Source organism: Fundulus heteroclitus, chromosome 17, assembly GCF_011125445.2.
Source record: "Fundulus heteroclitus isolate FHET01 chromosome 17, MU-UCD_Fhet_4.1, whole genome shotgun sequence".
NCBI lineage: Eukaryota > Metazoa > Chordata > Actinopteri > Cyprinodontiformes > Fundulidae > Fundulus > Fundulus heteroclitus.
The window spans coordinates 635,115-662,709 of record NC_046377.1 but is presented as its reverse complement, the minus strand read 5'-3'; the positions used below and the strand labels follow the sequence as shown (position 1 = coordinate 662,709).

General features: G+C 38.5%; 1 protein-coding gene across 4 annotated transcripts in view; it reads right to left on the bottom strand.

Moving 5' to 3' along the window:
• Positions 1-25,541, bottom strand: part of arhgef39 (Rho guanine nucleotide exchange factor (GEF) 39) — a 47,053-nt gene extending 21,512 nt beyond the window's left edge. For all 4 annotated transcript variants that reach the window (XM_036149216.1, XM_036149217.1, XM_036149218.1 and 1 more), the window contains exons 1-6: positions 25,432-25,541; positions 21,060-21,228; positions 17,957-18,051; positions 15,322-15,442; positions 9,572-9,690; positions 8,142-8,212 (exon numbers count right to left, since the gene is read on the bottom strand). In XM_036149216.1, the coding sequence (XP_036005109.1) occupies positions 8,142-8,212; positions 9,572-9,690; positions 15,322-15,442; positions 17,957-18,051; positions 21,060-21,209 (556 nt within the window). In that variant the 5' untranslated portion in view covers positions 21,210-21,228; positions 25,432-25,541. The remainder of the gene's footprint in view (positions 1-8,141; positions 8,213-9,571; positions 9,691-15,321; positions 15,443-17,956; positions 18,052-21,059; positions 21,229-25,431) is intronic.
• Positions 25,542-27,595: the final 2,054 nt, after the last annotated feature.

Genomic DNA, 27,595 nt, shown 5'->3' with positions numbered 1-27,595 from the left:
TAACACAAGGGCCCAGCACTGCTCGAGAGATACAGTTAGGCCCAGAAATATTTGGAAAGTGACACAATCTTCACGATTTGGGCTCTGTATGCCACCACGTTGAATTTGAAATGAAACGACTACAATGTAAATGAAGGGCAGGCGTTAAGGTTTAATTCAAGGGGTTGAACAAAAATATATGATTAAACATGTATCAATTGCAGCTATTTTTATACAAGAACTCCTTGTTTCAGGGGCTCAAAAGTAATTGGACAAATAAACATAACCCTGAGTAAAATGTTACTTTTCAATATTTTGTTGAGAATCCTTTGCATTCAATGACTGCCTGAAGTCTGGAACCTATGGACATCACCAAACGCTGGGTTTCCTACTTTATGATGCTTTTCCAGGCCTTTACTGCAGTTCTCTTCAGTTGGTGCTCGTCTGTGGGTCATTCTGCCTCATAAAATACATGTTCAACTGGGTTGAGATCTGGTGATTGACTTTGCCATTGCAGAATACTCTGTTTCCTTGCTTTAAAAACACTCTTGGGTTGCTTTTTCATTATGTTTTGGATCATTGTCCATTTGTACTGTGAAGCGCCATCCACTTAACTTTGCTGCATTTGGCTGAATCTGAGCGGAAAACATATTCCTATACACTTCAGAATTAATCTGGCTGTATCTGTCTTTTGTCACATCATCAATAAACATATGTGACCCAGTGCCATTGGTAGCTATGCACGTCATGCCATCACACTGCCTCCACCATGTTTTACAGAATATGTGGTGTGCTTTGGATCTGTTCCAATTCTTCTCAAACCTTTCTTCTTCCCATCATTCTGGTACAGGTTGATCTTAGTCTCATCCACCCAAGAAATGCTGTTCTAGAACTGGGCTGGCTTCTTCAGGTGCTTTAATTTGAATAATTCTGCCCTTTCTATTTTTGAGACTGATTAATGGTTTGCACCTTGTGGTGAATCCTTTGTGTTTACTCTCATGAAGTCTTCTTTTTATGGTAGACTTAGATACTGATACACCTACTTCCTGGAGAGTGTTCTTCACTTGTGTGGATGTTGGGGTTTTTCTTCACCATGGGAAGGATTCTGCGATCATCCATCAATGTTGTCTTCTATGGACGTCCAGGCCTCTTTGAATTCCTGAGCTCACCAGTGCTCTTTTTTTCTCAGAATGCACCAAATGTTGATTTGGCCCCTCCTAACATTTCTGCTATCTCTCTGATGGATTTCTTATTTTTTTCACCTCCATGGAGCGCTCCTTTGACCGCATGTTGTGTGTTCAGAGCAACAGCTTCAAACACGGCAAAAACGAAACTAAAAATAAGTCAAATTTTCTTGAAGTTAGTGTATTTGTCCTTGATTTGAGCACATATAAAAGATGATTTGCCAATGGAATAAGATTTTTGCACTTAAGATAGGAACAACTCCTCTCCATCATCTTATTTTAGGGTTCAAAATACTCATTCCATTGGCAGATCATCTGATTCACCTTCTCAAATCAGGGACAAATACACAAAATTCAAGAAAATCAGACTTATTTTTAGTTCCGTTTTTGCAGTGAAATGCAAACGCCATACCTGGAAGAGCCCGTGCAGCCTTGTTATTCATTTTGCAGTCTTCTGTGTCAATTGTAAAATTACATTTGGTCCCTTGAAAAAGAGGCGGCTACATATTAAAGAGCTGTAATTCCTAAACCCTTGCTCCAATTTGGATGTGAATACTCTCAAATTACAGCTGAGAGTCAGCACTTTAAGCCCACATTGATAATATAATTGCATCCTGAATATGTTTTCATAAACAGCTAAAATAACAAAACTTGTGTCGCTGTCCTAAAATTTCTGGGCCTAACTGTACATCTTTAGCCACCATAACTATGGATCACATGTCTTTATGTGAAAGGAAGACCCCACTTGGATTATCATAGTCTAAGTCAGCAAACGAAACTGCATTAGTGCTGCATGATTACAAAATCATGCTAAGGGAATACTAATGCTTCTATATTTTTGTTTACCTCCTGAGGGCATGGTTAAATGTAATAAGAACTTAGTCTAAATGCTTAAAACTTGGAATATAACACCTAATGAATGGCTAAATTATTTCAGAAACTGCTGCTCTACTGGGATTTTCATGTACAATCATCTCCAGAATCTACACAACATGGGCCCAAAGAGAGCAAATATCCAGTGTGCAGCATTTGTGTGGTCGGAAATCTCTGCCAGAAGAGTGTGCAGACTTGATCAAGATGATGGGCAACAGTAATTAAAAAAAAAAATCCCTCCACGGTTTCTCTTAGCTGTCATTGTGTCAGCTCCTAACAGTACAGTTGAAAATGTTACGGATTATGAGATACCAGAGGCTGTGGCTGCGAAAGATGGTTACCAGGGAAACGAACACAAGGACATTTGGCATACATAAACAAATGGACAGTTATCTTCCCTAAAGCCAAACTCTCAGTCTAATGGTGACGTGCATCCTGGAAGACAACATGCTTTAATCGACCAATCCTGAGCAGGCTTTGCTCATCCATATAAGCTGATGTGGCAGAGAGTTGGAAACTCTAGAGCGTTCAGAAATCTGCCCGTCTTGCATTGTTTTTGTATGAGAGTACAGTACTGAAGCTATAAACATCCCTCTGCCTTTTAGATTAAAAATGTTAAAATATAATTCCTATTTCAAGAGTATTTTATAACAACAGAAGTCTACAAATTCAGAACACCACATTATTCAGACAAAAAACATGGGGTGACCGCAACTGGAGACGGATAATTCTTAACAAAACCAAAAGTTTACATACACTATATAAAAAGACAAAAAATAAATAAATTCACTGTCAGAAATGAAATCTGAACAAACCATTTCCTATTTTAGGTCTGTTAGAATGACCACAATTATTTCTGTTTAATAAATGCCAGAGTAACGACAGATTATTTTTGACAATTTATTACTTTCTTCATTTACTGTAGTTTACATACACTAAGATCACTAAGCCTTTAATGAATTTGGGATGCCCCAGATGATGATGTCATGTCTTTGGAAGCTGGTGGGTGTTTTAAAGGCAGGTCTAAAATACTCCCTTTTTGTCTACCATAATGGGAAAGTCAAAATAAATCAGCTGTCAGGAAGAGAATGGTGGACTTGCACAAGTCTGGATCATCCTTGGATGAAATTTCAAAATGCCTGAAGGCGCTACATTCATCTATTCAAACAATTTTAAGCAAGTATAAACACCATGGGACTGTCCAGCCATCATACCGATTAGAAAGGAGACGGGTTTTGGCCCGCAATGTGCATACCAACCCAAGTACATAAGCAAAAGACCTTATGAAGATGCTGGCTGTAGATGGTAAAAGTCATTATCCACAGTGAAACGAGTACTGGACCAACATGGGCTGATAGGCTAACCTGACTCTCGCCAGATGGATTTCATTCCAGGGAAGCTCCACACATCCATCTGGAATCGCTGCCATTGGGAGAGATTTTAATACCACATAAAATGGACGAGCCAATTAGGATTGCCAGGCGGGATTTCCCTACATGTGATTTATCAGAGCAGCGACTGTTTGGATTCAAACAACAATGGTGGCTCACAGCGAGGAAGTGGCAACATTGATGCCATTTCATCAGCGTTGTCCAATCTATTTATTATTATTTTTTTAAAAGAATACCAGAGAACAGCTTTGAACGCTCTTGTTATTGAACACAATGTTTTCACCCTTCTCCAACTGGGTTTGGCAAGAGCTTGTTGCACGTCTGTAAAGATGATGGATCAGTAGTTCATCCAATCATATTCAAGGATTTTTGATAAGGCCCCTCCTTCGGAAACACATCTCCCAATGGAGCAATACCCAATGGATGTGTTGACCTCTGTGGAACAAAATCCATGTGGCGAGAGTGAGGTTACTGAAAGGATACTCTGCTAGGAAGAAGCAATAACTAGTCAGTGATCCTGATTTGTTTTTTACCCTTTTGCTTGATTAGAAAAGTATTGATAGTGGTACTGATAAAATACCAGATCCTTAAGGAGTATCGTTGAGTAGTAGTATCGATAAATCCTTAATGATTCCCATCCCTAATCCAGGCAGTTCTAAACCTCCCAAACCACATTAGCTAATGCTAGCTTTTATTAGCTTAATGAACGACCCCCTTCGAGCTGCACTACGCAATGATCTGCTTTGCGAACGCATCGAGTGAATGGCACAACACAACAGCGTGCGTACCAGCCTCCAGACACACCAACACATGCGCACACCCCTACAGCCGTCCACCATTACGCTGAAATAAACATCCCTATGGAAGACCCTGCAGGGACAAAAAAAAAATTATATTTGGAGACATGTCCTGTGTCTGTCAAAAATAAAATTGAACTGCTTGTTCACAATAACCGTTAAGGAAGAAGAAGGGGGAAGCTTTTAAGTCTGAGAACAGTATGCCAACCGTGAATACGTGGGTGACAGCATCATGTATTGGGGTTGTTTTGCTGCAGGAGCGACTGGTGCACTTCACAAAACAGATCTTGAGAAAAGAACATTGTGAAAATCCTATTTAACATTGCTGACTTTCTTTAAAAAAACGCTTTGGTGTGCAGACATGTTTAACTTCACATCCCCAGAGTTGGCATCATTAAAAACTAGACAGTCCTCCCTTTTAAACAAGATACAGCACATCTCTGGTCCACCAGTAAAAGCTGCTCTCACCCTTTTCTGCTGTACACAGTAACGTATGGGCAGTTTCTCTAGAGTTGCAGCTGTGACCAAATAACAATAGCCCCTTTTCCATTGCCACTTAAAAAACCTGGGGCTTTGGAAATCACAGGTAGCATTTCCATACATATTTACCTGACTAATTCACTTTTACCACGCTTTATTTTCCAGGGGCGTTGGTCCCCTGGCCCACCCAGTATTTCTCTTCTTTCCCGGAGCTTGTTGAAGGGGCAGGGTTGTATGTAGTAAGAAAAACTGTTTCACACAAGGATGGAGTAAGGGACAATAAGGAAAGGAGGAGTTTACAAACCTATCAATTTCATAACCTTAATTTATCACAAAAAGTTGTTTTAAAATGATTTTAGGCGAGAAAGTACACCTCCAAACTTCATCTGTGCAGTCAGTTCATCAGGATTATGTATAGCCTTTAAACTAAATAAAAATAATTTTGCTGTGATCAAAAGTCCACGATACTGTACTTAAAAAGTGTCCACGTTGAAGTCGCCATGCAGCAGAGGAAAAATTAGACTCAGAAAAAAAGTTTGACACACACACACACACACACACACACACACACAGAATTGTGGTCCCAGCGCTGCCCAGACAGAAAGAAGCTGTGCTTGATTTGTATTTATTTATTTATACCAACAGGAATAGAATAGAGTGGAGCCTGGTGGTGAGAAATAGATTTGGGGCAAGCTGCATTTTATGTAAATACTACATGCTACATTTGCCCTTGTACACACTTTTCTTTCAATGATGTTTATTCAATAAAGTTTTTGGAACTTTTTGAATTGTCTTTTGAGGGCTTTACATTTTTAAGGGCGTCCTTTAGGGATGCTTATGTCTCGTTTTTCTGTAAGTGTTTTTAATTTGGGTCTGCCACTTACTGTGAGTGTTGCACCAAAATTTCATCATGGTTACAAAACAACATAAAGACTTTTTGAAAAATTTGTTTAGTGCCCTACTCCCCTATCCCACAGTACCTTCACTCAAACTTTGTCAGCAAATCTTAAACTTAAAGCTTAATCAAACAATTATTACTATCACAATTAAATTGTATTCTAATTGAGAGGGCTGGTTTATGATCCATAATCTGATTAGTGTCCATTTAAACTCATCAATTTATTGCACATTTATGTGGATGGATGGATGTGTGCAGCACAAAACATTTTGAGATGATCAGAATTTCTTCCTGCTCTTTCAACAGCAGGAGTTCTCCACCACTTTCAGAACCTGGTGCGGGTCCATTTATGCGCTCAGGACAGTCAGAACCAACATACCTCCATGTTTATAATTGGTTCTATCCAAATGAAAAAGTACAAAACTTCTGCGGTTGTTTTATGGAAATTCAACAACTCTGCTAACATCAGAGTTTCTACTTTGAATAAAGATTGGTGCAGAAAAAAAAACGCACATGATGATTGGATTATTTGATTTTGAGCCCAAATAAACTGTGTATTCAGAATACTTTTTCCTTTTAATTCACACATTTTAATCCAATCAGGGAAAGTTGCACACGTAAACAATCTCCTGTCATTAACCAGCTAACAAGCTAACAGCTGCATTACGAGCTACCAGACTGACAAAGCTCGGATATAGTCGTGTTTTGGGGTGCTGCGCAGGACTCCCCTCACAGCCCGTGAGCCAAGTGCTGTCGGGATTTCCGCACTTTGAAATAGAACAAACGTCAGATATTATAATGACTTACCCTGCTGTTGAGCTCAGTTTAACATCATCAATGACTCCATGGTCTTTCACGTCCCATATCATTGTGGCACTCTTGTGCCATATCAAATCTTGCATGTTACTTATTTTTTGAAGCGTGACGAGCTCCCTATCTTGTGAGGACTTCAAGCTGTGTTCTCTGTCGTCATTTGTTGAATTTACTACAAAAAAAGCAGTATTTGAAAATACCGCCTCAGCTCCTCCTCGTTGGACTCGCTCTGCAGCCAAAGCTTGCTGACTGGCTTACTGCAAACGGCTCGGTGGAAACGGTTCCGCGCAAAAAGCTCTGCGACATGCCGAGTAACACAATCGCACGCACAACAAATTGATGATGAAATTTGTTGCCAACGCTTTAAATGGTGGATTTTTATCGATTCATTGTTGCAGCTCTATTGGGTTGATTTCCATAAATGGTCCCAAGCAGAAAAACAAAAAGCCCCAGGCTTTAGTTTACCAGGGTACATGAAAGCCTAGGGCTTTAAATCCTGTTTGTTTTTTTATGGAAAAGGGGCTCATGTAACTTTCTGCAGTGTTTTTTTTCCCCGCCATCTCTCACCATAGCAATGCAGAGGAGTGAACAGGTCCTTCTAGCAGTGTCGAGTCATGAAATAGGTCATGATTTCTGGCTTTTCTCTTCATTTTATTGATTTATGCTGTGCACAATGGTACACAGGGGTACCAAATATTCTTTAATGCCTTAGTGTCCCACATAAAATATATATTTACATTTTATAATTTTGGAGCTGTATTTGATTTATATCAGATATGTAATTTCAGGCAAAAATTGCTCCTAAAACCCTCTGGGTATGAAGGGTTATGGATAATAAAGTCAATATTTTTGGAATGACAATCACAAAGCCTCAATCTCAGTCCTGCGAGTTTTGTCAGGAGGAATGTGTCAAAGGTCTTGCCAAGTTTTGTGAGAAGCTTGTGGAAGGATATCCAAAAATGTTATCCAAGTCATACAGTTTGAAGGCAAGGGTACCAAATATTAACAAACATTTATGTAACCTTCTGACCTTCAACAAAGTGATAAAACAATGTCTAAAAAAAAAAAAGAACCGTTCTCATTTTTCCTGGCATTTACAAAATAGAAATCATTTTGGTAATCTAACAGACCTAAGACAGGAACGATTTATTCAGATTTCATTTATTCATATTAGTGTCTGTAACCTCTGGTGTCACAAAAAAAATAAAAATAAAATCTATATGTGCTGATGCTTAAGGCTTTATTCATTAATATAACCACTGCTTAATATGCTCTCATCCACTTCCAATTAAAGATGTCAAACTGAAACGTACATGCACATGGAGCTTACTTTTGCATTCATTTCCTCATCAGTCAATGGGTGCTTTGACAATTAAAAGAAGTGAATAATAAAAGAAGAGCATTTTTCTTTGTCCATTAAATTGAGACTAAGAAATGTGTCTTTTCATGAAGACGGCAACATGAGTCTTACCCGAATTTTGTTGAACAAGCCTTAAATTTTATAACTATAGCTTGCTTAACAGCTTGATGCTCAAAAGTGTTAGAAATCCATTGGATGGGAGGGAAATCATTTTTGTCAAGTGATGCAAACTACATTAAAGCTGCTTTTTTGCATTTATTGAGAAACTCTTCAGCAAAGACAAAGGGGAGACATAAATACAGAATGCACATATTCTACTTGAACAAAACCAAAAACATGTACTGATTTGACTAAATAAATACTTACTTGAAAGCTGTTCATACGCTGGGTTGTCTGGACTCGTGTTGGCAGCTAGGTCTTGCAGTAAATGCTCATATCTAGGTGAAACACCAACAAAACCAGTTAGATATTGGCTAAGCTACTTGTAAAAAATAGAAAATGTACATATGTGAGCATGAGTAAACAGCATCAGCTGTAGCAGAGATAAATTAAAGAAATAAAAAAAGAACAAAGGTGCCAATAACCTCCATTACTGTCGACTGTCTGCTCCGATTTTAGGCTTCAGTAAATTGTGAAATAAAACCTCAATTTTTACATGTCAAAAGCGTCAGTCTGTTTAAAAGACACAGAATCGGTTTGGAGAAGAAATACCATAGCATAAGGCTCATTCTCTTTCATTTTATTAAACACGCAAATGAACGTACTGCTTTAATATTATTCACAAGTGTATGAACTTGAGATGAATATGATGTACTTTTCTATGTAGAGACTTTTGACAGAATTTTAATACAGCTAAAAGAGAAAATTTGGTGTGCTTGGGGGAATCAAAGGGCCATGTTAAACCCGTCATCTTTCATTACATAATCATTTGAAGGTATCTAGTTATGCTAAGATGAGGTGAACCTTGGAAAATGTCCAGAGAGACAGTTAATCTGCAAGAGCCAAAAGAGGCAAATTGAGATCTTCCAGCGGAAAAAGGTGGTGGCTTTATTACTTTTCAATTGGTTTTCACGCTTCGCGTGACGTCACGGCATGGCGGCTGGAACATGTTAATTTTGTTGTAACATTTATTTTATTCATAACTAGCAAAGTGGTTAAAATAAAAAAATATAGTAAAATGTTACAAAACACAAAATTAAGACTAAAATATACTGTTTCACGGCTGTTGTTATCAACTTGGATACCACATGACCTGATTGTGTAAGAGGGGAAAAGGTGCATTGTGGGACAGATTGAACATGCTAGCGGAAGAGAAACATGGCCCAGAAAGCACGGACATTCTGCACTAGATTTACAAGGCGCAAACGGTAAATATGTTGTACAAGTATGGCATGGTGCAATGTAATTATACAAGTTATTGTAAAAATGTATAGCACATATGATAGTGACACTGTATTGTTCTGTATTTGTTGTTTAGTTTTCATAGTTTCAATGTGTCCTAATGTCAAGAGAAATAGGAAAAATTAAAGATACCAAGGCATCAGTATGAGATGTGGGCTTTTATTTCCTTTGTAAAACGGGTGCTGTTACACTAACCACTAGGCCACCACTTCCATGTCGGGTGTTCTCCCCATCGGGGAATTGAACCCCCAGTCTCCCGTATGACAGGGGGTTATGCTTACTGTTAATGGAAACATTTCCTGATCCTTGAATAGATCACTAAACTCATGTTTGTTTAACATAGTGAGAAACAAAATAAGTAGCCTTTTATTATAAACAGAAAAGGGAAATCTTACTGATTAATTCGCTGAACCGGCATTTGAAGTAAGTCCTCCAGTTTCTGGTTGTTGAACTCTGGTCGGGCTTCTTGTAGTTTCTTAAAACGTCTGAAAGCCTTGCTTTTCTTCAGTTGGATCTAAGAAAACATAATTTATAAAGTGAGATCATTCTCAGAGAGATATAAAGTATGCAAATATGTAATACAAATATTTAGTATTTAATTTCTGATCATTTAAAGTGGTCTGGGGGCATTCGTACTGAAAGCTTTCTGACACACTTTGTTGATTATTCATTTTAGTCCAGGTTTTCTCCAAGGGCTTTTAGAGTGGATTGGCTTTTTCGGTTAAATTGCACTACAATGTTTGCTAATGCAGAAAGATGGCGATGGACTGTATATAAGTGAAACGGGACCCTGGACTCCAGTCTACAGAAATCAGGCTGAATTATGCAAATGAAACCCATGGGAAAATGAGGTCAAATCTGATTGGTTTGATGCCACAAGCATCACAGATTACCGTTTCTCAATTGATTCTGTCTTGAAGTTTACTTGTGATTAATTACTACATTATAATCTATTAAGTGAATATTGTGATCAAAATTATATTGATCAAATGTCATAACATGATTTCCAAGAGAAAGGTTCTCAAATTCTGGCCTCAAAGCTGCTGACGTTCAGGTTTTAGATGTGTATCTGCTTTAACACACCTGCTTAGATAAGAATCTTCTAAATGTTGTTCTGCCCAAGTCACAAGCCTAAATTTATTTGAATCAGACATGTTATAGAATGTAATTTATTTCAATTAGGCATGTTAAAGCAGGGACACAGCTACAACTAGCTGTACTGTGGCGTTTAACCTCCATATTTGAGGATCCCTGCCCCTGGAGGACTTGGTATAAAGTAAAAACAATAACTGAATCCGGTCTCTGTGTTTTCACAGACTCGATGGAAGTATTGAGTGTAACCACATGGGCATGTAACCTACACTTACCAGGTAGGAAAAATAGTGTAATATATTGAGCAATCATGCTTGAGGCTCCTATTATAAGTCCCTGAATTGTGAATGTGTTTGAAAAGAACAATATGTATATATATTTTAAATACATTTAAAGAAAGTAGAAAGGGTTACGGATTTATTTTTGTTTTTAAGTTGATGTGTGTTTGTCACGATACAGTTTTGGCCTGCCTGTCTCCCCATGAACTTTCTCAGCACTTTTATCTGTCAGGCAGCCCAGCTCTCACTCCACCTCCTCGTTAGTGCCACCTGTCTGTTCCTAATCAGCCTGGACTCAGTACACCTGTGAGCCTCTCTATAAAAGCCTCCCTCAGTCTATTCTTCCCCGCTGGCTCGTCTTCATTCTCCACCTTATCCTCTTCTGTCAGTGAACGATCTTTCCCCGGTCCGTTCTGTCAGAAGTTCCTCACACCGGCAGTCAGAGATTTTCTTACGTCTACAGCCCCTGGGTTCCTAGGACTCTCTCTCTCCTGCGCTGCTGGATCTATTGCAGCCCCTGCACGCTCCAAGTAAGCTCTCACTGCTGTGCTGAATCTGCTGCAGCCTCCGTGTTCCGCAGCTGAATTCCGGGTTCATCTGACAAAATCCTGACAATGTTATCTTTTCCCATTGCACTGTACTGAATATTAAGAACAACCAATAAAATGTAATTAATATGATCCAGAGCCAACTTCTGCAACCAGTGTCTTTCCTTAATTACCATGAGTTCCTCGTGCAGGATAGAAAAATACCTTGTATCTTTGTTGTTATTTGAAGACTGTACTAACCCTACCCTCACCCTAAACTTGCGTATTTAAAACAAAAACTAAGTCTCACTAGTGGTAAAAGCCAAAGGATAAGTTTTAAGATGATTTTTAAAAAAGGTAGGCAAAGGAGCCTGTCTTATGTGCAATTACCTCAGTTTTCTTATTGTTTAGGGTTAAGTTCAGGGCTAGCCAATCTTTAATGTCTTCCAGACAGTCCAATAGGGACAACAGGAATAATTTAGACCGTTACACTCTCACCTGGATAGACAAAGGGGATTGGGCTCTTGAGTGACAAGTGTCAGCCCGTGCCTTTGACCCCATTCACCAAACTTTTTCAGTCAAACGACTGAATTAGGGGGTGTCAATGTGATACTAAACCCACCCTAACCCTAGCCGCAGTTTAACACACCTCTCTGCAGCCTCTGTATGGTTACCCACCTATTACCCTATTGAGACAGTGTCTTTCACACGGCAAAAACTAAATAGATTAAAAACTGATCTAAAAGGGGCAAATCAAAAAAATCAATACAACTCAACTTGAACCAAAAAATAAAACTAAATGTGGCTTATTAAATATAAGATCTCTCCCTCCAAAGACTTAGTTAACAAATTGATTTCTGATACTGAGATTGATTTATTTTATTTAACAGACACCTGGGTTAAAAAGCCTGCATTGTGCTAAACATCATGAAGCCATTGTCTCAAAATGGCCTCTAGGCACGCATCAGGTAATCGTTAAGGAGGTCATAGGTCATGTAATCATAAATAATAGGTCATAAATCATACATCTTAGGTCATATGTTACATGTCATAAATCGTGGGTCATTGATCAAGTGGGGACATTATACCAGAAGGGGGAGGTGAAACCTCCTGTCACTTTGGAATGTGGGTGGGGCTTATGAGGAAAGGTGGGGTCATCTATTCTCTCCTCCCCTTCGCAAATTGATGCTTTTGTTAATGTTGCTGCCATTGTGTTTTTCATTAGACAACGTAGCCCTCTTGAAAACGAAGATAATTATTCATAGGAAGCTGGCTCCATGGAAGAGAGAATGCTTGTCAAGACTCCATGCAATCTGCTGGGTTTCCTTATATAGGAAACTTTTTGATCAGTCTGTCTGTATGATTTGCAGGGCAGTCAAATTTTTTTTTCAGTAGCAGGCCACACACTATCAGGTAGGAGGGTGCACTTATGCCGGTGCCCGAGCCCCAGAGGGGAGAATTTTGAAAAATAAAGTCTCCCTGATGTATTTTGGAAGCTTTCAAAACAGGTGATTATTTAAAGTACTTCTTGATTCTGAGATCGACCAACTCGGAAATACATGCATTAGTGACCATATTTAAAAAAAAAAAATGTAGCATTAAGATCGTGATTGCGCCGTTAAAAGTTTTTTTAAGGACTTTAAATAGTCCCTCGGCAAACGCTAAACTGAAAATCCACAATTTGGGTCGATGGCGTACTTTGTAGGCTTTGCCCAGGCTACGCTACAGAGAGTTCAATGAAGTACACCACGAGAAGTTCAGATGGTGATTCACAAAGTGATGATTTTAACACGAAAGACAGCGCAAGCGTCTGTTATGACTCGGGTAAGTCTGAGAAAAACATTTTAGGAGAATAAACGGAATGGTTTGCTAATGTATAATTGGAATTGGTGCTCATAATCGCGGCGCCGTGCAGAGAGGTAGTGTAGAGAGCATGTCGCTTCTCAGCAGGCTGCTGTGATGACGGCGAGATTTCTCCGCTTCACTGCGCAATGAGTGAGGAGGAGAGGAGAGAATATGGACATTTCAGCTGCCTGAAGACAGCGTTTATTTATTTTTATTTTACAATTTTGTAAACAACAGCTGCCGATTAAACTGAATGTTACAATCTTGACATGATTATATGAGTTGTTTTACCGAGAAACCGATCAGAAGCGCCGTGAATCCCCGCCTCTCTGGCTGCAGCTCCCGACACAGAGGGGAACAGATTTTCACAGGGGAACTGAATTTCGCACAACACCGGGACTTTTTGGGTTGGGAAATGTGTGTAAAGAGACATTATCCTTGTTGGTATTTGACCAACCATAAGCCACACACTTTTTAGCCATGTTTAATCCGTCTATTTGTCTTTGAGAAAGCGAGTTTGCAACCAGGAAGTATCTTGTTACCATGTCGACAGATCAACGCCTATGCACGAATTACGTCATCGGTCATGCAACATTGTTTTTATGAGCCTTGAGCTAAAAAGCCTTAAAAATCCACTTTTTCATTGAATTTTTTATTTTTTTTTCCTCAGGTCATAATAATATGTGAACATTATAACATTTAGCAACTTGTATGATCTCAGAATCAAGAAGTACTTTAAACAATAGAGTCAGAGTGCATGTTTCAAATTGAATAAAAGGAAAAAAATGTGAATGATCAATTCTTCAAAAACAACCTTTGTTTTTTATTATTATTCTTAAAACATTATTTTTTCACATGATGTTATCATGTTTTAACAAGGTAAGGTAATCTCCATTTGCATAAAAATTAGTTTAATTTGAATTACTAGCACCACATAAAACAGATCAGATTAGGTGAGGTCTATTCATCTTAATATTATTATTCACAGTTCCGTTCTAAAAATGATCGTAACATTTCTTTACGAACAAAGTCAAATTTTTATGATAAAAATACAGGGTTGGAATTTGAAATTGAATTTACATGTCGAATTTATTTCAGTCAAATCGCTATTTCGAAATCTCTTATCTCAGTTTAATTTCACTTGCACTCATTACACACACGATATATCATCGGCGAGGATTCTAGAGACGAACACAAAAGCATCCCCTGAAAAACTTTGATAATTTGCTGCTGTAATATTAAATTATATTATATGTAATATTATAGATTTTTCAGAATAAAAAGCTAACAGATGTGCATAATCAAAAAACATCAGAAATATAATTATAGAGCATTCAGTATTGTAAGAAAGCCCACACTGTTTCTGGATAAATACATTACTGTATGAGTTAAGTTCTATTCCGTTTTATGCCTCTTTCCTTGTAAGTTTGAAATGTCCCATGCTCCTGAATGCACCATAGCTTTCTGACGCTCGCGAATGCATCACACTGGTCTATGAACGCGGTGCTGTGCACGTTTGATCTTCCGCTTAAGACAAAGCTTTGCAGTTTCAAAACTCACGTCGGCTCTCACGTTTTATTGTTGTGTGTGAATGACAAGAGACCACAACAAATAAATTAGCCGTACCTCGGATAAAAACTTTGGATTTAATGTTGTTCATAACACCCGTAGCCCTGCGACAGACTGGCGACCTGTCGAGGGTGAACCCCGCCTCTCGCCCAGTGAACGCTGGAGATAGGCACCAGCAACCCCCCGTGACCCCATGAGGGATTAAGCGGATCAGAAAATGGATAGATGGGTGGATAACACCTGTAATTTTGTAAACGAATCTGCCAAATAACAGTTTTTTTCCCACTAGAGGTTTAATAAAACGTTTTAATATCATTAATTTAAGAACAAGTAACTGGGTTGGTCATATTTTAATCCGTTTTCTTCGTCGATATTCAGTCGTACAGAGCGAGGCGTGCTCCCGCGACAGGGGATGCACTTCTCAGCAGGCATGCACTTTTCGGCATAACACCGATCTGTGTTTTGATCGGAAAAGCAGCATCTCTGTTGGAACAAGGAGCCCAATCACTCGTTAATGTTGCTCTCAGTGGAGACAGATGCAAAGGTGATTTTTGGGATGTATATTCGGGGAAATGTAGGCGGCAGCAAGAGCTGCTATAGACGCCGATTTGCCGCCGTTGACCGGCTACTTTTGACTGCCCTGGATTTGATTAAATTTGACTTTGTAAAATGCCTTGAGATGACATGTTTTGTGAATTGGTAGTATATAAATAAAACTGAATTAAATTAATGGTATACAGTAGATAAGTAATCCCAGTATGCACACTCGACAAATTTCAGGGGATTTCTTTGCATAAAATAAATTTTAAAAATGTGTAAATTCAGTGTCTCTACCGCAAGCACTTTGTTGGCATTGTAGATATTGTCCACATAGGCGTTGTAGTGGTGCAAATGTGAGCAGAACTGTTCCAGACCTTTCCCAACATAGCCATTTTCCAAATGAACCAACAATGACCTGCAAAAAAACAACAAAAAAATACAATAGTTAATTTTATTTTGAAGAGTGAATGTAATTTTATATACACAACTCTGAACTCCATGTGAAACAGCTTTTCATAATGTTTTGGTGAATTGTTAAACAGTTACAATAACATTTTTGGATGTAAAAAGATTTTACTCTCTACGTACTTTGATTCTTTCATGTAACCTTTACCTATTTCATATAGGTACACAAGAATATGCATTTCAAGAGGCTAATTTGTTAGATTAAAGTACCTTTTGAAAAAAAAAAAAAAAACTTTAAAGGGTAACTTACCCCATACCAAAACCTTACTCTGCCCACATCCCATATTTGAAAAATGTGCCAAAAGGAGGCAGTGGCTGGGTGTTGTCTGAGCTACTAGAATAAGGTGAATAAATGCTAAAGTTTATAGATTGCTAACCTGGAAAAAAATCTATAGAAAGATCACAAAGCTCACTATTCCAACTTGCTATGGAAGAATGTATGAGACGGAACAGCTTTTATACTCCACAGCGGCAGAGATCCTGACTGATCAGTTTTTCTGGGATACGACACAATATCTTTTGTACCAAATACCGTGTGTATACTCATTAAACATGAGAAAGGTGCCACACAGACTTAGGGCTGGGTGATTTGGACCAAAAATAACATTTCCATATTTTTAGGCTGAATGCCAATGTATGATGTTTATCTCAATATGTTTTTCTTTTGTTTTTCCCAGATACTGGGATGAACACCTGCAACATCTACAAGTAATCTTTGAGTGTCTCCAGAAAGCGGAATTGACAGTAAATCCAGCCAAGTGTACCATAGCAAAGAGGGAAACAGAGTATCTGGGTTTTCTCATCGGAGGAGGATTGGTGAAGCCACAAATTAAACATTGAAGCCATCCAGTCCTGCCCCCTTCCTCAGACAAGAAAACAACTTGAACCCTTCTTGGTTATGTCTGGTTGATATCACAGATTTATCCCCAATTACTTAGCTAGAGCTTCTCTTCTCACAGACATGACCACAAAGCTTTAAAATGGCTGGAGAAGATGAAGGACACCAATAATAGAATAACCCGCTGGTATCTTGCCATGCAGCCCTACAAGTTTGAGGTGCATCACATCCCTGGCAGACAGAACATTACTGCTGACTACTTGTCCTGCTGTGCCAGTGAGCCTTCAGAGGCGGGAGTGTGGTGGATGATCCTCCCACCACCACATCATGTTAGTATTTTTTCTTCCTTATATTATATTACAGTTTACATGTTTAAGTTAGTTATTTCATTTAGACAGGTATTTTCTAATTGGTGCACACTTTAGTTAATTAATGTCTGTCTGAATGGTTGTATTTCCACTTGTTTTTTGTTCGAGGTGCTGCTGATACAAACTAGCTGGAGGAGGAAACCTGGAACATACCATTTGTTTTTTGAAAGACTGACTGGAGAGACTTGTTTCAAGTTATTTTAATTAGTTAATTTTGTTAAATATTCACTTATTATTTTCGCTAAGTAAAAGTTAGTTTTAATTTATTTGTTTCATAGAATACTTTAGTTAATTTTGTATTTATTTGTTCTTTTATTATGTCGTGGCTCCCTCATGTGGTAGACTTAGGTTACTCCATCCCTATTTAAGCAGCCTTTTGTTCTTTGTTCGTAGGTCAGTTTTGTTTGTGTTGAGTTAAAGTTCAGTTGACCTCAGTTGAATTGGGCCCAAATTTGTTATTTATCCTTTGATTTATTCTTACATGAAATCTTTGTTTTGTTTACTATTTTTTGGAAGAATTAAATGGAGTTCTTTTCTACTTTGAACATTTTTTTGTCCTTGTTTCAGTCTGGTCCCTCACAATGAAGTAATAATAAAAAGGCATCTCTGAATCCAAGCTTTATCCCAAATGTCTCTCAGCCACATTATAAACACAGCCATACTAAAAATGATATTAATTACTTTTTAAATGTTGTACATTAAAACTGTTTTTCTAATAGGATGTTGTGGTTTGCCTCAGCTGTTGGTTCTGCTTCATTATAGGTGCTAACAACAGAGTTGAATGTACCTCAGATCACAATTCAAATAATCACTTGTCATACTTCTGCTGCTTGAACAACAGCTCTTATAGACTGCAGCTAGGATGTCCAAGGATGGCACATTTTAAATAGGTCTACAAATTTTACTGTTTAAGTCAGAATTACTTGCGAATAAAATAGTTTGATTGGTTTTAACCATAGACTTCTCATACTCACAAGGGACATAATCAGGGCCAATGAGGCTGTTTAGCCCCATTTTGGAAAATGTTAACATTTCCCCATTGCTTTATTTAGACATATATTCAGACTTCTACCCACCTAAACATTAACATGACTTTCACATCTTAACTTCTGGTGGCTTTATATTTTTTTCTGCTCTGATTAATAAGGCTTCATCTACACTATACTTTTACAGTACGAAAAAAAACTATTAACCCCAATCAATTTGAAAGCCATGATTCTCAGTGAACAGGTTTTCGAAATACTCTGAGGATACTTACAGATTCATTGAAAGAATGGATTTGATCGAACTGAAGATACCCTCTCTAACATCCTCCTTTAAGGTTCCTTTGGCCTTCAATATTTCCACAAAGAACTATGAACAAAGCAAAGGAGGGAAAGGATAAGGGTTAAAATCTTGGAGCTGGAACAAGGCTATCGGTTATAATACACTAAATCAAGTAAAACGTTTTTAACAAAGGGGGTAAATACTATCAACACAAAGAGCAAATATTACATGACTGAAAGCGTAAAACAAAAAAAAAAAAAAAAAAAATCCATTAGACAGAGGTTTGGATTTTATTCCATCGTTCTGTTGCTCACACAAAACCACATTGTTGTACTGGCAAAATGTCAAAGCAACTTCTTTTCTGGTCTCAATCCATTAGCCTGAGGAAAGTGAAAGTATGTTGGGCCTAAAATTACCCCTAATAGAAGTGAAGGGGTGGAGACCTAGTAATTGCATTGACATTAGACTATACAGGTACATAGTAATTATCCGGTCTCCACAGGGAGGCAAGGTGTTGATAACATTAGCAAGAGTCTAATAAATTATTTATAAAAGCTCAGTGAGGAAGGGCTACAGACTGCAACTAATGTGACAATATTTTTCAAAAAAAAAAAAACAACTCAGTAATAAGCAGCTGTGCCATTCATGTTAATCACCGAATTTTGTTTCAGCATACTTGGTGTGTTTCCAGAAAGATAGAGGGATTGTTGGTCCAAGTGGTGAAGATGGCTTCACAAAAGGCACCAACTATCTGGAACTGGTGTCCATTTATGCAAACTTCCCTTGGCATCCAACCCCAAATGTTTTCAACTGGGTTTAGATAAGGGGAATATGCAGGATGGTCCAAGAGAGTGATATTATTTCTCTAGATGAAGTACTTTGTCAGGCGGGCATTGTAGACTGCAGCGCTGTCCTGTTGAAAAACATCGCCACACCAACGATGACCTTCGCTCACGAGGGATCCCCCTAACATCTCTGCTGTTTGAAGCTTCTGCACAACCTGAAGCTCCATTGCTCCATTGAAGGAAAAAGCACCCCAGATCACCATGGCGCCCCCTCTGCTGTGCCATGTAGAAAACATCTCAGGTGGGATCTTGTCATTCCAGTAATGTTGAAAGCCATAAGGACCGTAGAGGTTAAATCTTTTCTCATCAGAGGATAAAACTTTCTTCAACCTTTCAATGTCCCACGGAACACATGGAACCCAGTAGTGGGGAAACTTTTACTTTCATTTAGGTTTGGAAAAGTCGCTTTTCAGGTAGTAAGTATTTACTTTTGCGTATCCCCCTCCCATAAATTTGCGTGTTTTGCTCATTAGCATGTGATCTGCATTAGGGATGGGTACCGAATTCGGTACCTAAACGCAATTTTATGCAGGACTGATGCATCTGCCAGGGGAATTGGTGGAGTACTTTTGCAGGGAGAAGGGATGGAGAAGAAACCAGTTACCTACATCAGCAGGAAGTTGTTTGCACGGGAGACCAGATATTTAGCGGTGGAATTGGAGTGCTTGGCCATCAAATGGACAATTGATTCGTTTAGATATTATCTTCTGGGCCAAGAGTTTACCCTTAAGACTGACCATCGAGCATTAGAATGGTTGGAGGCCATGAAGGATGCAAACTTTGGTATCACAAGATGTTTCCCTTCAACCTCACTGATTCAAGATATGCTACATTCCAGGAAAACAGAACAGTGTGGCCGATTTCATGTCTCACTGTGAACACAGTCTTGTGAAGGGGAGGGAAGTGTGAGGGATTTACCCCCTCACTAACAGGTGCTGTAAACATGCATTTTCTGTCTTTTAAAAAAAAAAGGGTTTTTGGGGAAGGTTTAAGTCTTTATGTATTTATTGATGTAAATTTAAAGATAACTTTCTCCTTTTCTTTGAGGTCACCTGGTCAGGTGTTGCCATGGAAGCGCGCCCATGAGCAGTGCTGACAATGGAGCCGGTGTTTTCAATGAGCCTCATAAGGGAAATCCACACTGACTGAGAGGAAGGATTTTGGGTTTTGTTTGGATTTAGATTATTGTTTAATTTTAATTTGTTCAAGTTGAATGTAAATGGTTCTTGTTTTGTTTTCCTCTAGAGGTTTAATTTAGTTGACTGTTTCTCAAATAGAAAATGTAAATGAATGTAAATGTTTCCACGCCTTTAATTAGAGATGGTACAGGCTGATGCTTTCAAAGCTGGGTTGTTTAAACATCAGGAGGTTTTTTTTGTTTGTTTTTCGTTTGGCTGCTGTGATTGAAAGTGGAACCGCTGCCCTTCTGCTTCAAAATGTAAGAACAGTCCTTTTTGGAAATATATATATACATAAAAATCAGAGTTCTACAATCTTTGGAATCAGGCTGATTTTTCTTTCTTTTGGTGTGTTTTCTGTGCTTCACTGGCCATTTTTAAGTGCATAAGGTTTCTGCCTCTGTCTGTAAACCTTACAGTTAATAAACTAACATTACATAAACAAAAGTACCAAAAATTAGGTACTGTTAAGTACCGGTGTTGATTCCCAGGTACCGGGTATTGGTACCATATCAGTTCAAATGTGAAAGGTACCCATTCCTAATCTGTATGTTCATGAACGTACACATGCAAAAACGTTTGTACTCATATTTCTGCTCATTTTATAAACGCAAATTGCTTTGCTCCTGGTTTGAAGATCAGCTTTGTACACACCAATTAGTTTGAACTTGTTTTAATACGTACAAACCTTTTAAATATCCGGCCCTTCGTGTGTTAGAGCGCTGTCTGGGTCTGATAATGAACACTTGTGAGAGATTGTAAAGCTCAATGGTACTGGTTAGAACTAAATAAACCTGCCCATGGTTGTGTAGAGCCTGTATGTGACCCTACAGTAGATCGGCTCCGAGAATTTAATGCATTTTTTGAATAACAACCTCCATTTTCAATTTCTAAAATATTTTTATGTTTCATAAGCTCGTAAAAGGAATATGATAATATAATAGACACAAAAATGTGCTTGCATTACTGACCAACCTATGGCCATTATTCAATTTCCAATGTTTAGATAAAAACAGGCCCATCCAATATTGACAAAATGACTTAAACATTACAGAGAGCAATAAAAACATACTGTGGTTACGAGTTCCAACTGTTGGCAGTAGTGTTGCTCTGTCTGCACCAACTCTTGCACTGCTCGACTGCATTTCTTCTCCCAGCGGTCCCTTTGCTCCTGGATACTGTTGCACCCAGAAAGACTGGGAGGACGAGGGGAGAAACTCATGGTCACCGTGACGAGGAGACTGTGGGAAAATAAACCAGCAGATCAAGTCAGTATAACATGCAGTAGTCACAAACTACAGTAATTATAGACCCGGAAATTCTTGAGATTGTACTTTTCTTCTTAAACAATCCATCTAAGGTTATGTTCCCATTGCATGTCTTAACGCTCAATTCCAATTTTTTTTTTATTTTTTTTTTTGCTAGGTTCTTCCCATTACTTTTAAAACTCTTAACTGTTTGGGCTCCAAACTAACCCGCAAGCGCAAAAGAAAAATATTAATGACTTCACGTAGCCCGCTTTAGTCCAGCAAATGTGGAAGAAATAGGTTTTATAGATTAAACTGCCCAACGGAAGCCAATTATTGTGTCAGCAGTTGCTGAGGGGGAGATAAAAAGTAAGTGAAACTGGCATTTTACAAAGTTTTAACAGATAAAAAAGTCTGTTTGGCAGACTGTTCAGAGATTTGTTTTTCTCGAAGCCGTCCACAAACCTCAAAAGAGGTTGATGCGTGTGTGTATGTGTGTGTGTGTGTGTGTGTAAGTGTGATATCGGTAAATATCAGTTATCGGCCATAACAGCAATATTAATATTGGATAATGATATTGGGCCAAATATTTCTATCAGTGCATCCCTATTTCAGACAGCAAAAAGAATCTTAAAACAGAAAGATCCTTTGCTGGCCCTACTGTTTCTCTTCACCACCCTCCACAGTAGTAAGCCCAGCAGAGCTGCTCATGGGCCGAAAGATCAAAACAACTCTTCCTACATTGGATGCAAACCTTCAGCCCAGGTGGCCAAATCTGGAAAAGATCAGAACTAAGGATGCTGAGTAAAAACGGAAACCGGCCTTCTACTTTAATCAGCGTCACGGTGTGAGACCCCACCAATCATTAGAGCCAGATGATTCTAGTCTTACTAAACTGGACCATCAGAAATCTTGGTCTACACTTGCTGTTGTCACTGGAGAAAGCAGCACACCTCACTCCGACACCGTTGAGACATCCAGGGGCGAGAAACAGTGGCACAATCATAGCCATTTGCACGGTTTTGCACACTCTTGCTGATGAACAAAGTAAGCGAGGGGATCTCAGGCAACAGCCAGACTTTGCAGTTTCCGCTGATGCTGTCCCGTCAACCCTTGGTGATAAAACAACGACCATGCAGAAAGGACTGTTTACTGGGTCCAAAAGACCAAGTATACCTGCTGAAAGACTGAATCGGTGAAAGATAAATGAAAGGAAGATCTCCTGTTTATTCTACTGTCTTCGGTTCTCTGGTTCATTGTGATGCAAGTGTTGCCATGCGTTTAGAGAATTGGAAGAATTTATCTACGAACCAAGTTTGTTGGATTGAAATTCTTAAAGTCGGATTAAAATTTGTTTGAGAAAGTTTGGGCTAATTAATAACATGAATTATTGAAAGAGGAAGCTGTCACATGATGTGTACTTTGAAAAGGATTACTGTGCCTTTAAGAGATTTGGTTCATATTTACTGCTGTGTACACTTTATAGCAGAATGTCATGAGGATAAGCGCCACGTGTTCTCAACCACTGGCTGGTCTGTAAACTAATAATAATAATAATAATAATAATAATAATAATAATGATAATACATTTGTGAATTCCAATCCTGTGTGGACAGTGGATTCATTGCATCCCATCTTTGTGTTAGAAAAGCAAAGTGCGGGCTGAGAACAGGGACGGCTGGTATAAGTGGGCTAGTATGGCTAAGCCCTCCCTGGTGTTTACAATAAAAATACCTAATAAACACAAATTAAAAATATAGGCTGTCACATTTAGTCAAATTTACAACATAACCGGTGCCAAACAGTCTTGGGAAAATAGCAGGGTCTTTCCATCGGCTAATTTTTCACAGCCCCGCTCATGTAATAATCTTTCTTGGTTCAGAATGATTGACAGACGTCTCGCCATGCCTCCTCTAATTTTGTTCAGGCCAGGGTCAGCCCAAGGCCACAGTTTAGCCAATGAAGGCGGATGTATAATGATGTGACTCAAGCGCGAGGCTGTGTGGGTGTAGACCGAGTAGGTACGGTGATGAGCAAGATTAACATAAAACGAGGTGGATTATTTATTTTCTCACCTGTTTTCCTTAATGTCTTCTGAGGAAAAACTGGAGGCGAATAGGTTGGGGGCGCATAGACCAAAAGATATTCAAATCTAGAAAAAGCGGCAAAACCAGAGATTTCTGTGACTTGGTTTCAGCAAAAGGAGTGGCTAACGGCAAGTGTAACTAAGAAATCGATGTTCTGTTTTCCGTGTTTGCCGTTTGGAGGTTGGACTCAACGAGGAATTGTCGATCTAAAACATTTATCATTGAAACCCCTAATGCAGTCAAATTAGGTTGGAGAACTGACAGACGCTCTGTGTAAGCTTGTTTTTTTGCTATGTTTTGGTGGCTTTTTAGCGGTTGTCTTTGAGCTGAAAAAGGACTGGCCAAAGATTTTCTTTATTTCAAGGCTTCTGTTGTTGGAAGCAACTCCAGAAAAGGATATGCCTTTTCTGGCACGTCCTTGTGCAGATGTTAGCTAAAAAGGAGGAAAAACTCAGAGTTTGCCCAAATAACCCTGCTACCGAGCAAGATTGTTTCACGGAGTAATTTGTTGTCATAATTTGACTCTGGGTAAAATGGCTTCTGAGCTTTCTGAAACAGAAAAGCCAGGGTATGCAGGAATTTACCCTAGAAATTACTCTGAATATCCACTAACCCAGCTTTCTGAAACAAGGCCATTCTGTACTTACCAAGAAATTTGTCAAGTATGCAAGAACATACCTGCGTACAGTATGCAAGAACGTACTTGCATACTAGGAAATTGAGAAATGGCAGACTTGAGAAATGGCTGAAAGCTTCTCAGATGCCCCCCTGGGCACATTCTACTGTCAGCGTTCATCATTCCTTACACACTTATGACCACATATTTATGAAGTTATTGTGCAACCATTACACCCACCGCACAAAAACCTTAATCTAATATCTTACTGAACCAATGGAAAATCCTTCTATAGTCAGACACAGTCACAGTTAAACAAAAACTTCAAAAGTGAACATCTAATACTAGGTTAAAGACCAAAAAAAACAAGATCTGCTTTAACAGAAAATTAAAAACAGAAAGTGAATCAACCTGCCTGATATACCAAGCTACTTGAATCCAGAGTTTTGAGCAACAACTGAGAGAGTGTGGTTACCTCTTCTTACTCTGTTTTACGGAAAACTAATAAAAACTGATCTGCACTAAAAACCTGAGCCAACGAGAGGGAGCGTGCAGATGACACAGGTCTGACAGATCCCGGAAAGCAAGGCCATGAAGACATTTAAAAACAAATAATAAATTATTTTACAACCAATCCGAATGTGAACCAGTAGCCAATGAATTGCTGCTAAAACTGGAGAAATGTGCTCTTATCTTCTGGTACCAGTTACAAGAAGAGCAGCAGCATTTTGGACCAGGTGCGGTTAAGCCACAAGAGTTTTGTTAAGCCCAGAGTAAGTGGAGTGCAGGAATCTAACCAAGTTGTAGTTTAAGTATAGATTAAAATCTTTAGTCAGCTGTCTCAGTTTGAAAAAGATGGACCGAACCGCAGATTTTAACTGAGCATCAACATTAAGATTATTCTCAAGTCTTACACTCAGGTCCGTAGCAGGATCCAGGATCAGGTTTAAGGTCCCAGGTTAACACTGATGTTACAGACAACAAACTTTTGAGAAGTTTATTTTTAGAGCAATTATTTTCCTATTTAGTGTCAAATGTTCATCTGCCGAGTTGTATATTTTTTCTGTTTTAACCCACTAACTGAACAATAAAGTTTTGACACTCCCCTTTCGCTTTTTAACAAAAGTAAAACATCTCTGCTTCCATGTCTAGTCGGTTTAAAATCACGATCCGCTCTTCCAGCGTCCAGCTACCTAGCCCCCCGAAGATTAACAATCTCACTCTTAACTTTCCATAAAAGTTTAGAGGTCTGGTCTGAACAATACATTAAATATTGCCCTAAGCTTTTACACAAATAAGCAGCACAAGGTATGTTTGTTGTCATCCGTTACGCGCTCGGAAAACATTGAAAAAGCGACATGCAGAGGCTTCCCAAACTGTTCAACAACAAATATAACTCGTGTTTGTAAGGCTAACTGAACCACAACGGCGCTGTCAAAGTAACAATTTGAAAGCTTTGACCATTACTTGCTTTTAGACAAGTATGAAACTTACCTCCAGTTTCCTTCTGTCTTATTTATGAAGCGCCCTTTTTTAAGTTTCAATCTCTTTCCGGACTGCAGCTCTAGTACGCTCGTTATTGGCTAAACACTCTTCTTCTTCTGCTTCTTCTTCTGCTTCTTCTTCTTCTGGTGTTTTATGATGGTTGGCAGACCAACTGTTCTGGTACAGCATTACTGCCACCACCTGGACTGGGGTTTGGATGAAGACTAACAAAACATCTTCCCTAATAAAAATAATGATGACAACAGCCACATTAATACTTTACTGTATTATTACTAATATGTTTGTATTTTTCAAAAAAAATATTCATTGATCCTTTGTTTTAATTACAAAAATATTTTGCAATTGTAAAGTTGTTTTTTATTTTACTCAGTGCCTCTTTAAATTTGATCCTTTCTGGTTCATTTGCTTTGCACTGCATGATCACATGCTGTACTGATTCAGGCAGATTGCAATGATCACATGATCCTGTAGCATGTTTTCCAGTAAATGTAAATGGATAACACCTGTATATTCTAATACAAGATATGGCATACTCTATTTTTCTGCTTCTCCCCGTTTTCCATCAATCCCCTACACATTTTTGGATATTGTACAAGTATCTACCGGTGTCACCTATATCCCAAGTTTCCTGCCAGATGTTTTTTTTAGCATAATTATTAATAATAATTTTTGCATTGATCTTTTCTTGTTGGAATCTGTAGCTCTTAGATTTTAACAACTGTAATGGTAGTATGTTTACATCTTCATTATCCTCAACTCCTACATGCACTGGGACCCAAACAAATCGAACTATTACTTTCTTTCTTTCTTTCTTCTCTGAATCCGGTTAACAATATCTTTCCTTGTTCAGTTATTTGATTTAATGCTTAACAAAGCTGACAAGCTATCTGAGGCTATCACTGATCACACTGTCCTTCAATCCAATTTAAACTCATAATTATTGCAACTAATTCTACTGTATATACTGATAAGGGATCTGCAGTTCTTATCTTGAGTATTGATATGGAATATATACTGCGGCCTCAGTATGTCCTGTTTCTGGGTCTTTTGATCCATTTGTAAATAATAAAATTTTATCCAAAAACACTTTATTAAAATACAGTTTTACAAGAAACCATTTTGGAATGCTTTGTCCTTTATCTGTGATTAATACATGGAAGGATAAATCAACAAATGGATTGACAAAAAGCCAATGCGTAATGTCTGGATAAGGTACTGTTGGACATACATCTTTTGAATGTAATCCTGCGTGCTCAGCTTTTATATTGCCAATCCAACTAAAACTAAGTTTGTTTTGCTTTGTTCCCAACACTCCTGTGATATAGCTTTTGCTGAATGTGACTGATCATGTCCTTTAACATTAACCCAGTATACTAACAACCTTTAAACTTCATATTCATGAAGGCATTTGTCCCATTTCTACTTGCAATGCAGCTTCTGGTCAAGTTTTAAGTGCCTCACAATATGATCTAAGAGCCCTTGATTGCTATACATTAAGGAGCTTCAAATTGGTTTCTGCTGCTACCATATTGCTAGTGTTGCTATAATCAGGAGTTGAAAGTTAAACACTCTTCTTCTGCTTCTTCTTCTTCTCCTCCTTCTTCTGTGTGAGAGGGGTGGATGTATGGAGGAGGATGCATGCAGGCTCCAGGCAGTACACATGGTCCCCTATGAAAGAAAAATCACATTTCTCTAGGTCATTCTGATACCGGTTTTATTGTTTTAAAAATTTTTTTTAATGTGTTTAATACATGCCAGATTTTACCAGTAGGTTTTACTGATCATTCTCTGGTGTTTTTATTAGAAACATTTTACCCCAAATCACTTACTTGCATTTTAAGTCAGTTCTAACTTTTAAGGAGAGTCTGAGTTAATTTTGTCTGCAACAGTGGTGAGACTACGGTAAACTTCAAATAAAACTGCTGAGAGCAGCACAATCTCAATGGTACTCGTGATATTACCAGGTCTGTTAAAGATAGTGTTGCGCCGATGCCATTTTTTGGCCCCGACACGATACCCGACACCTGGCTGTGCAGTATTGGCCGATATCAATACCATACCGATAACATCTGTTTGAAATTGATGTGTGTGTATATGAAGAACTGCATGCTACTTAGGGTAGTAGAACTTTTTATTACCTACCTGGAATGGG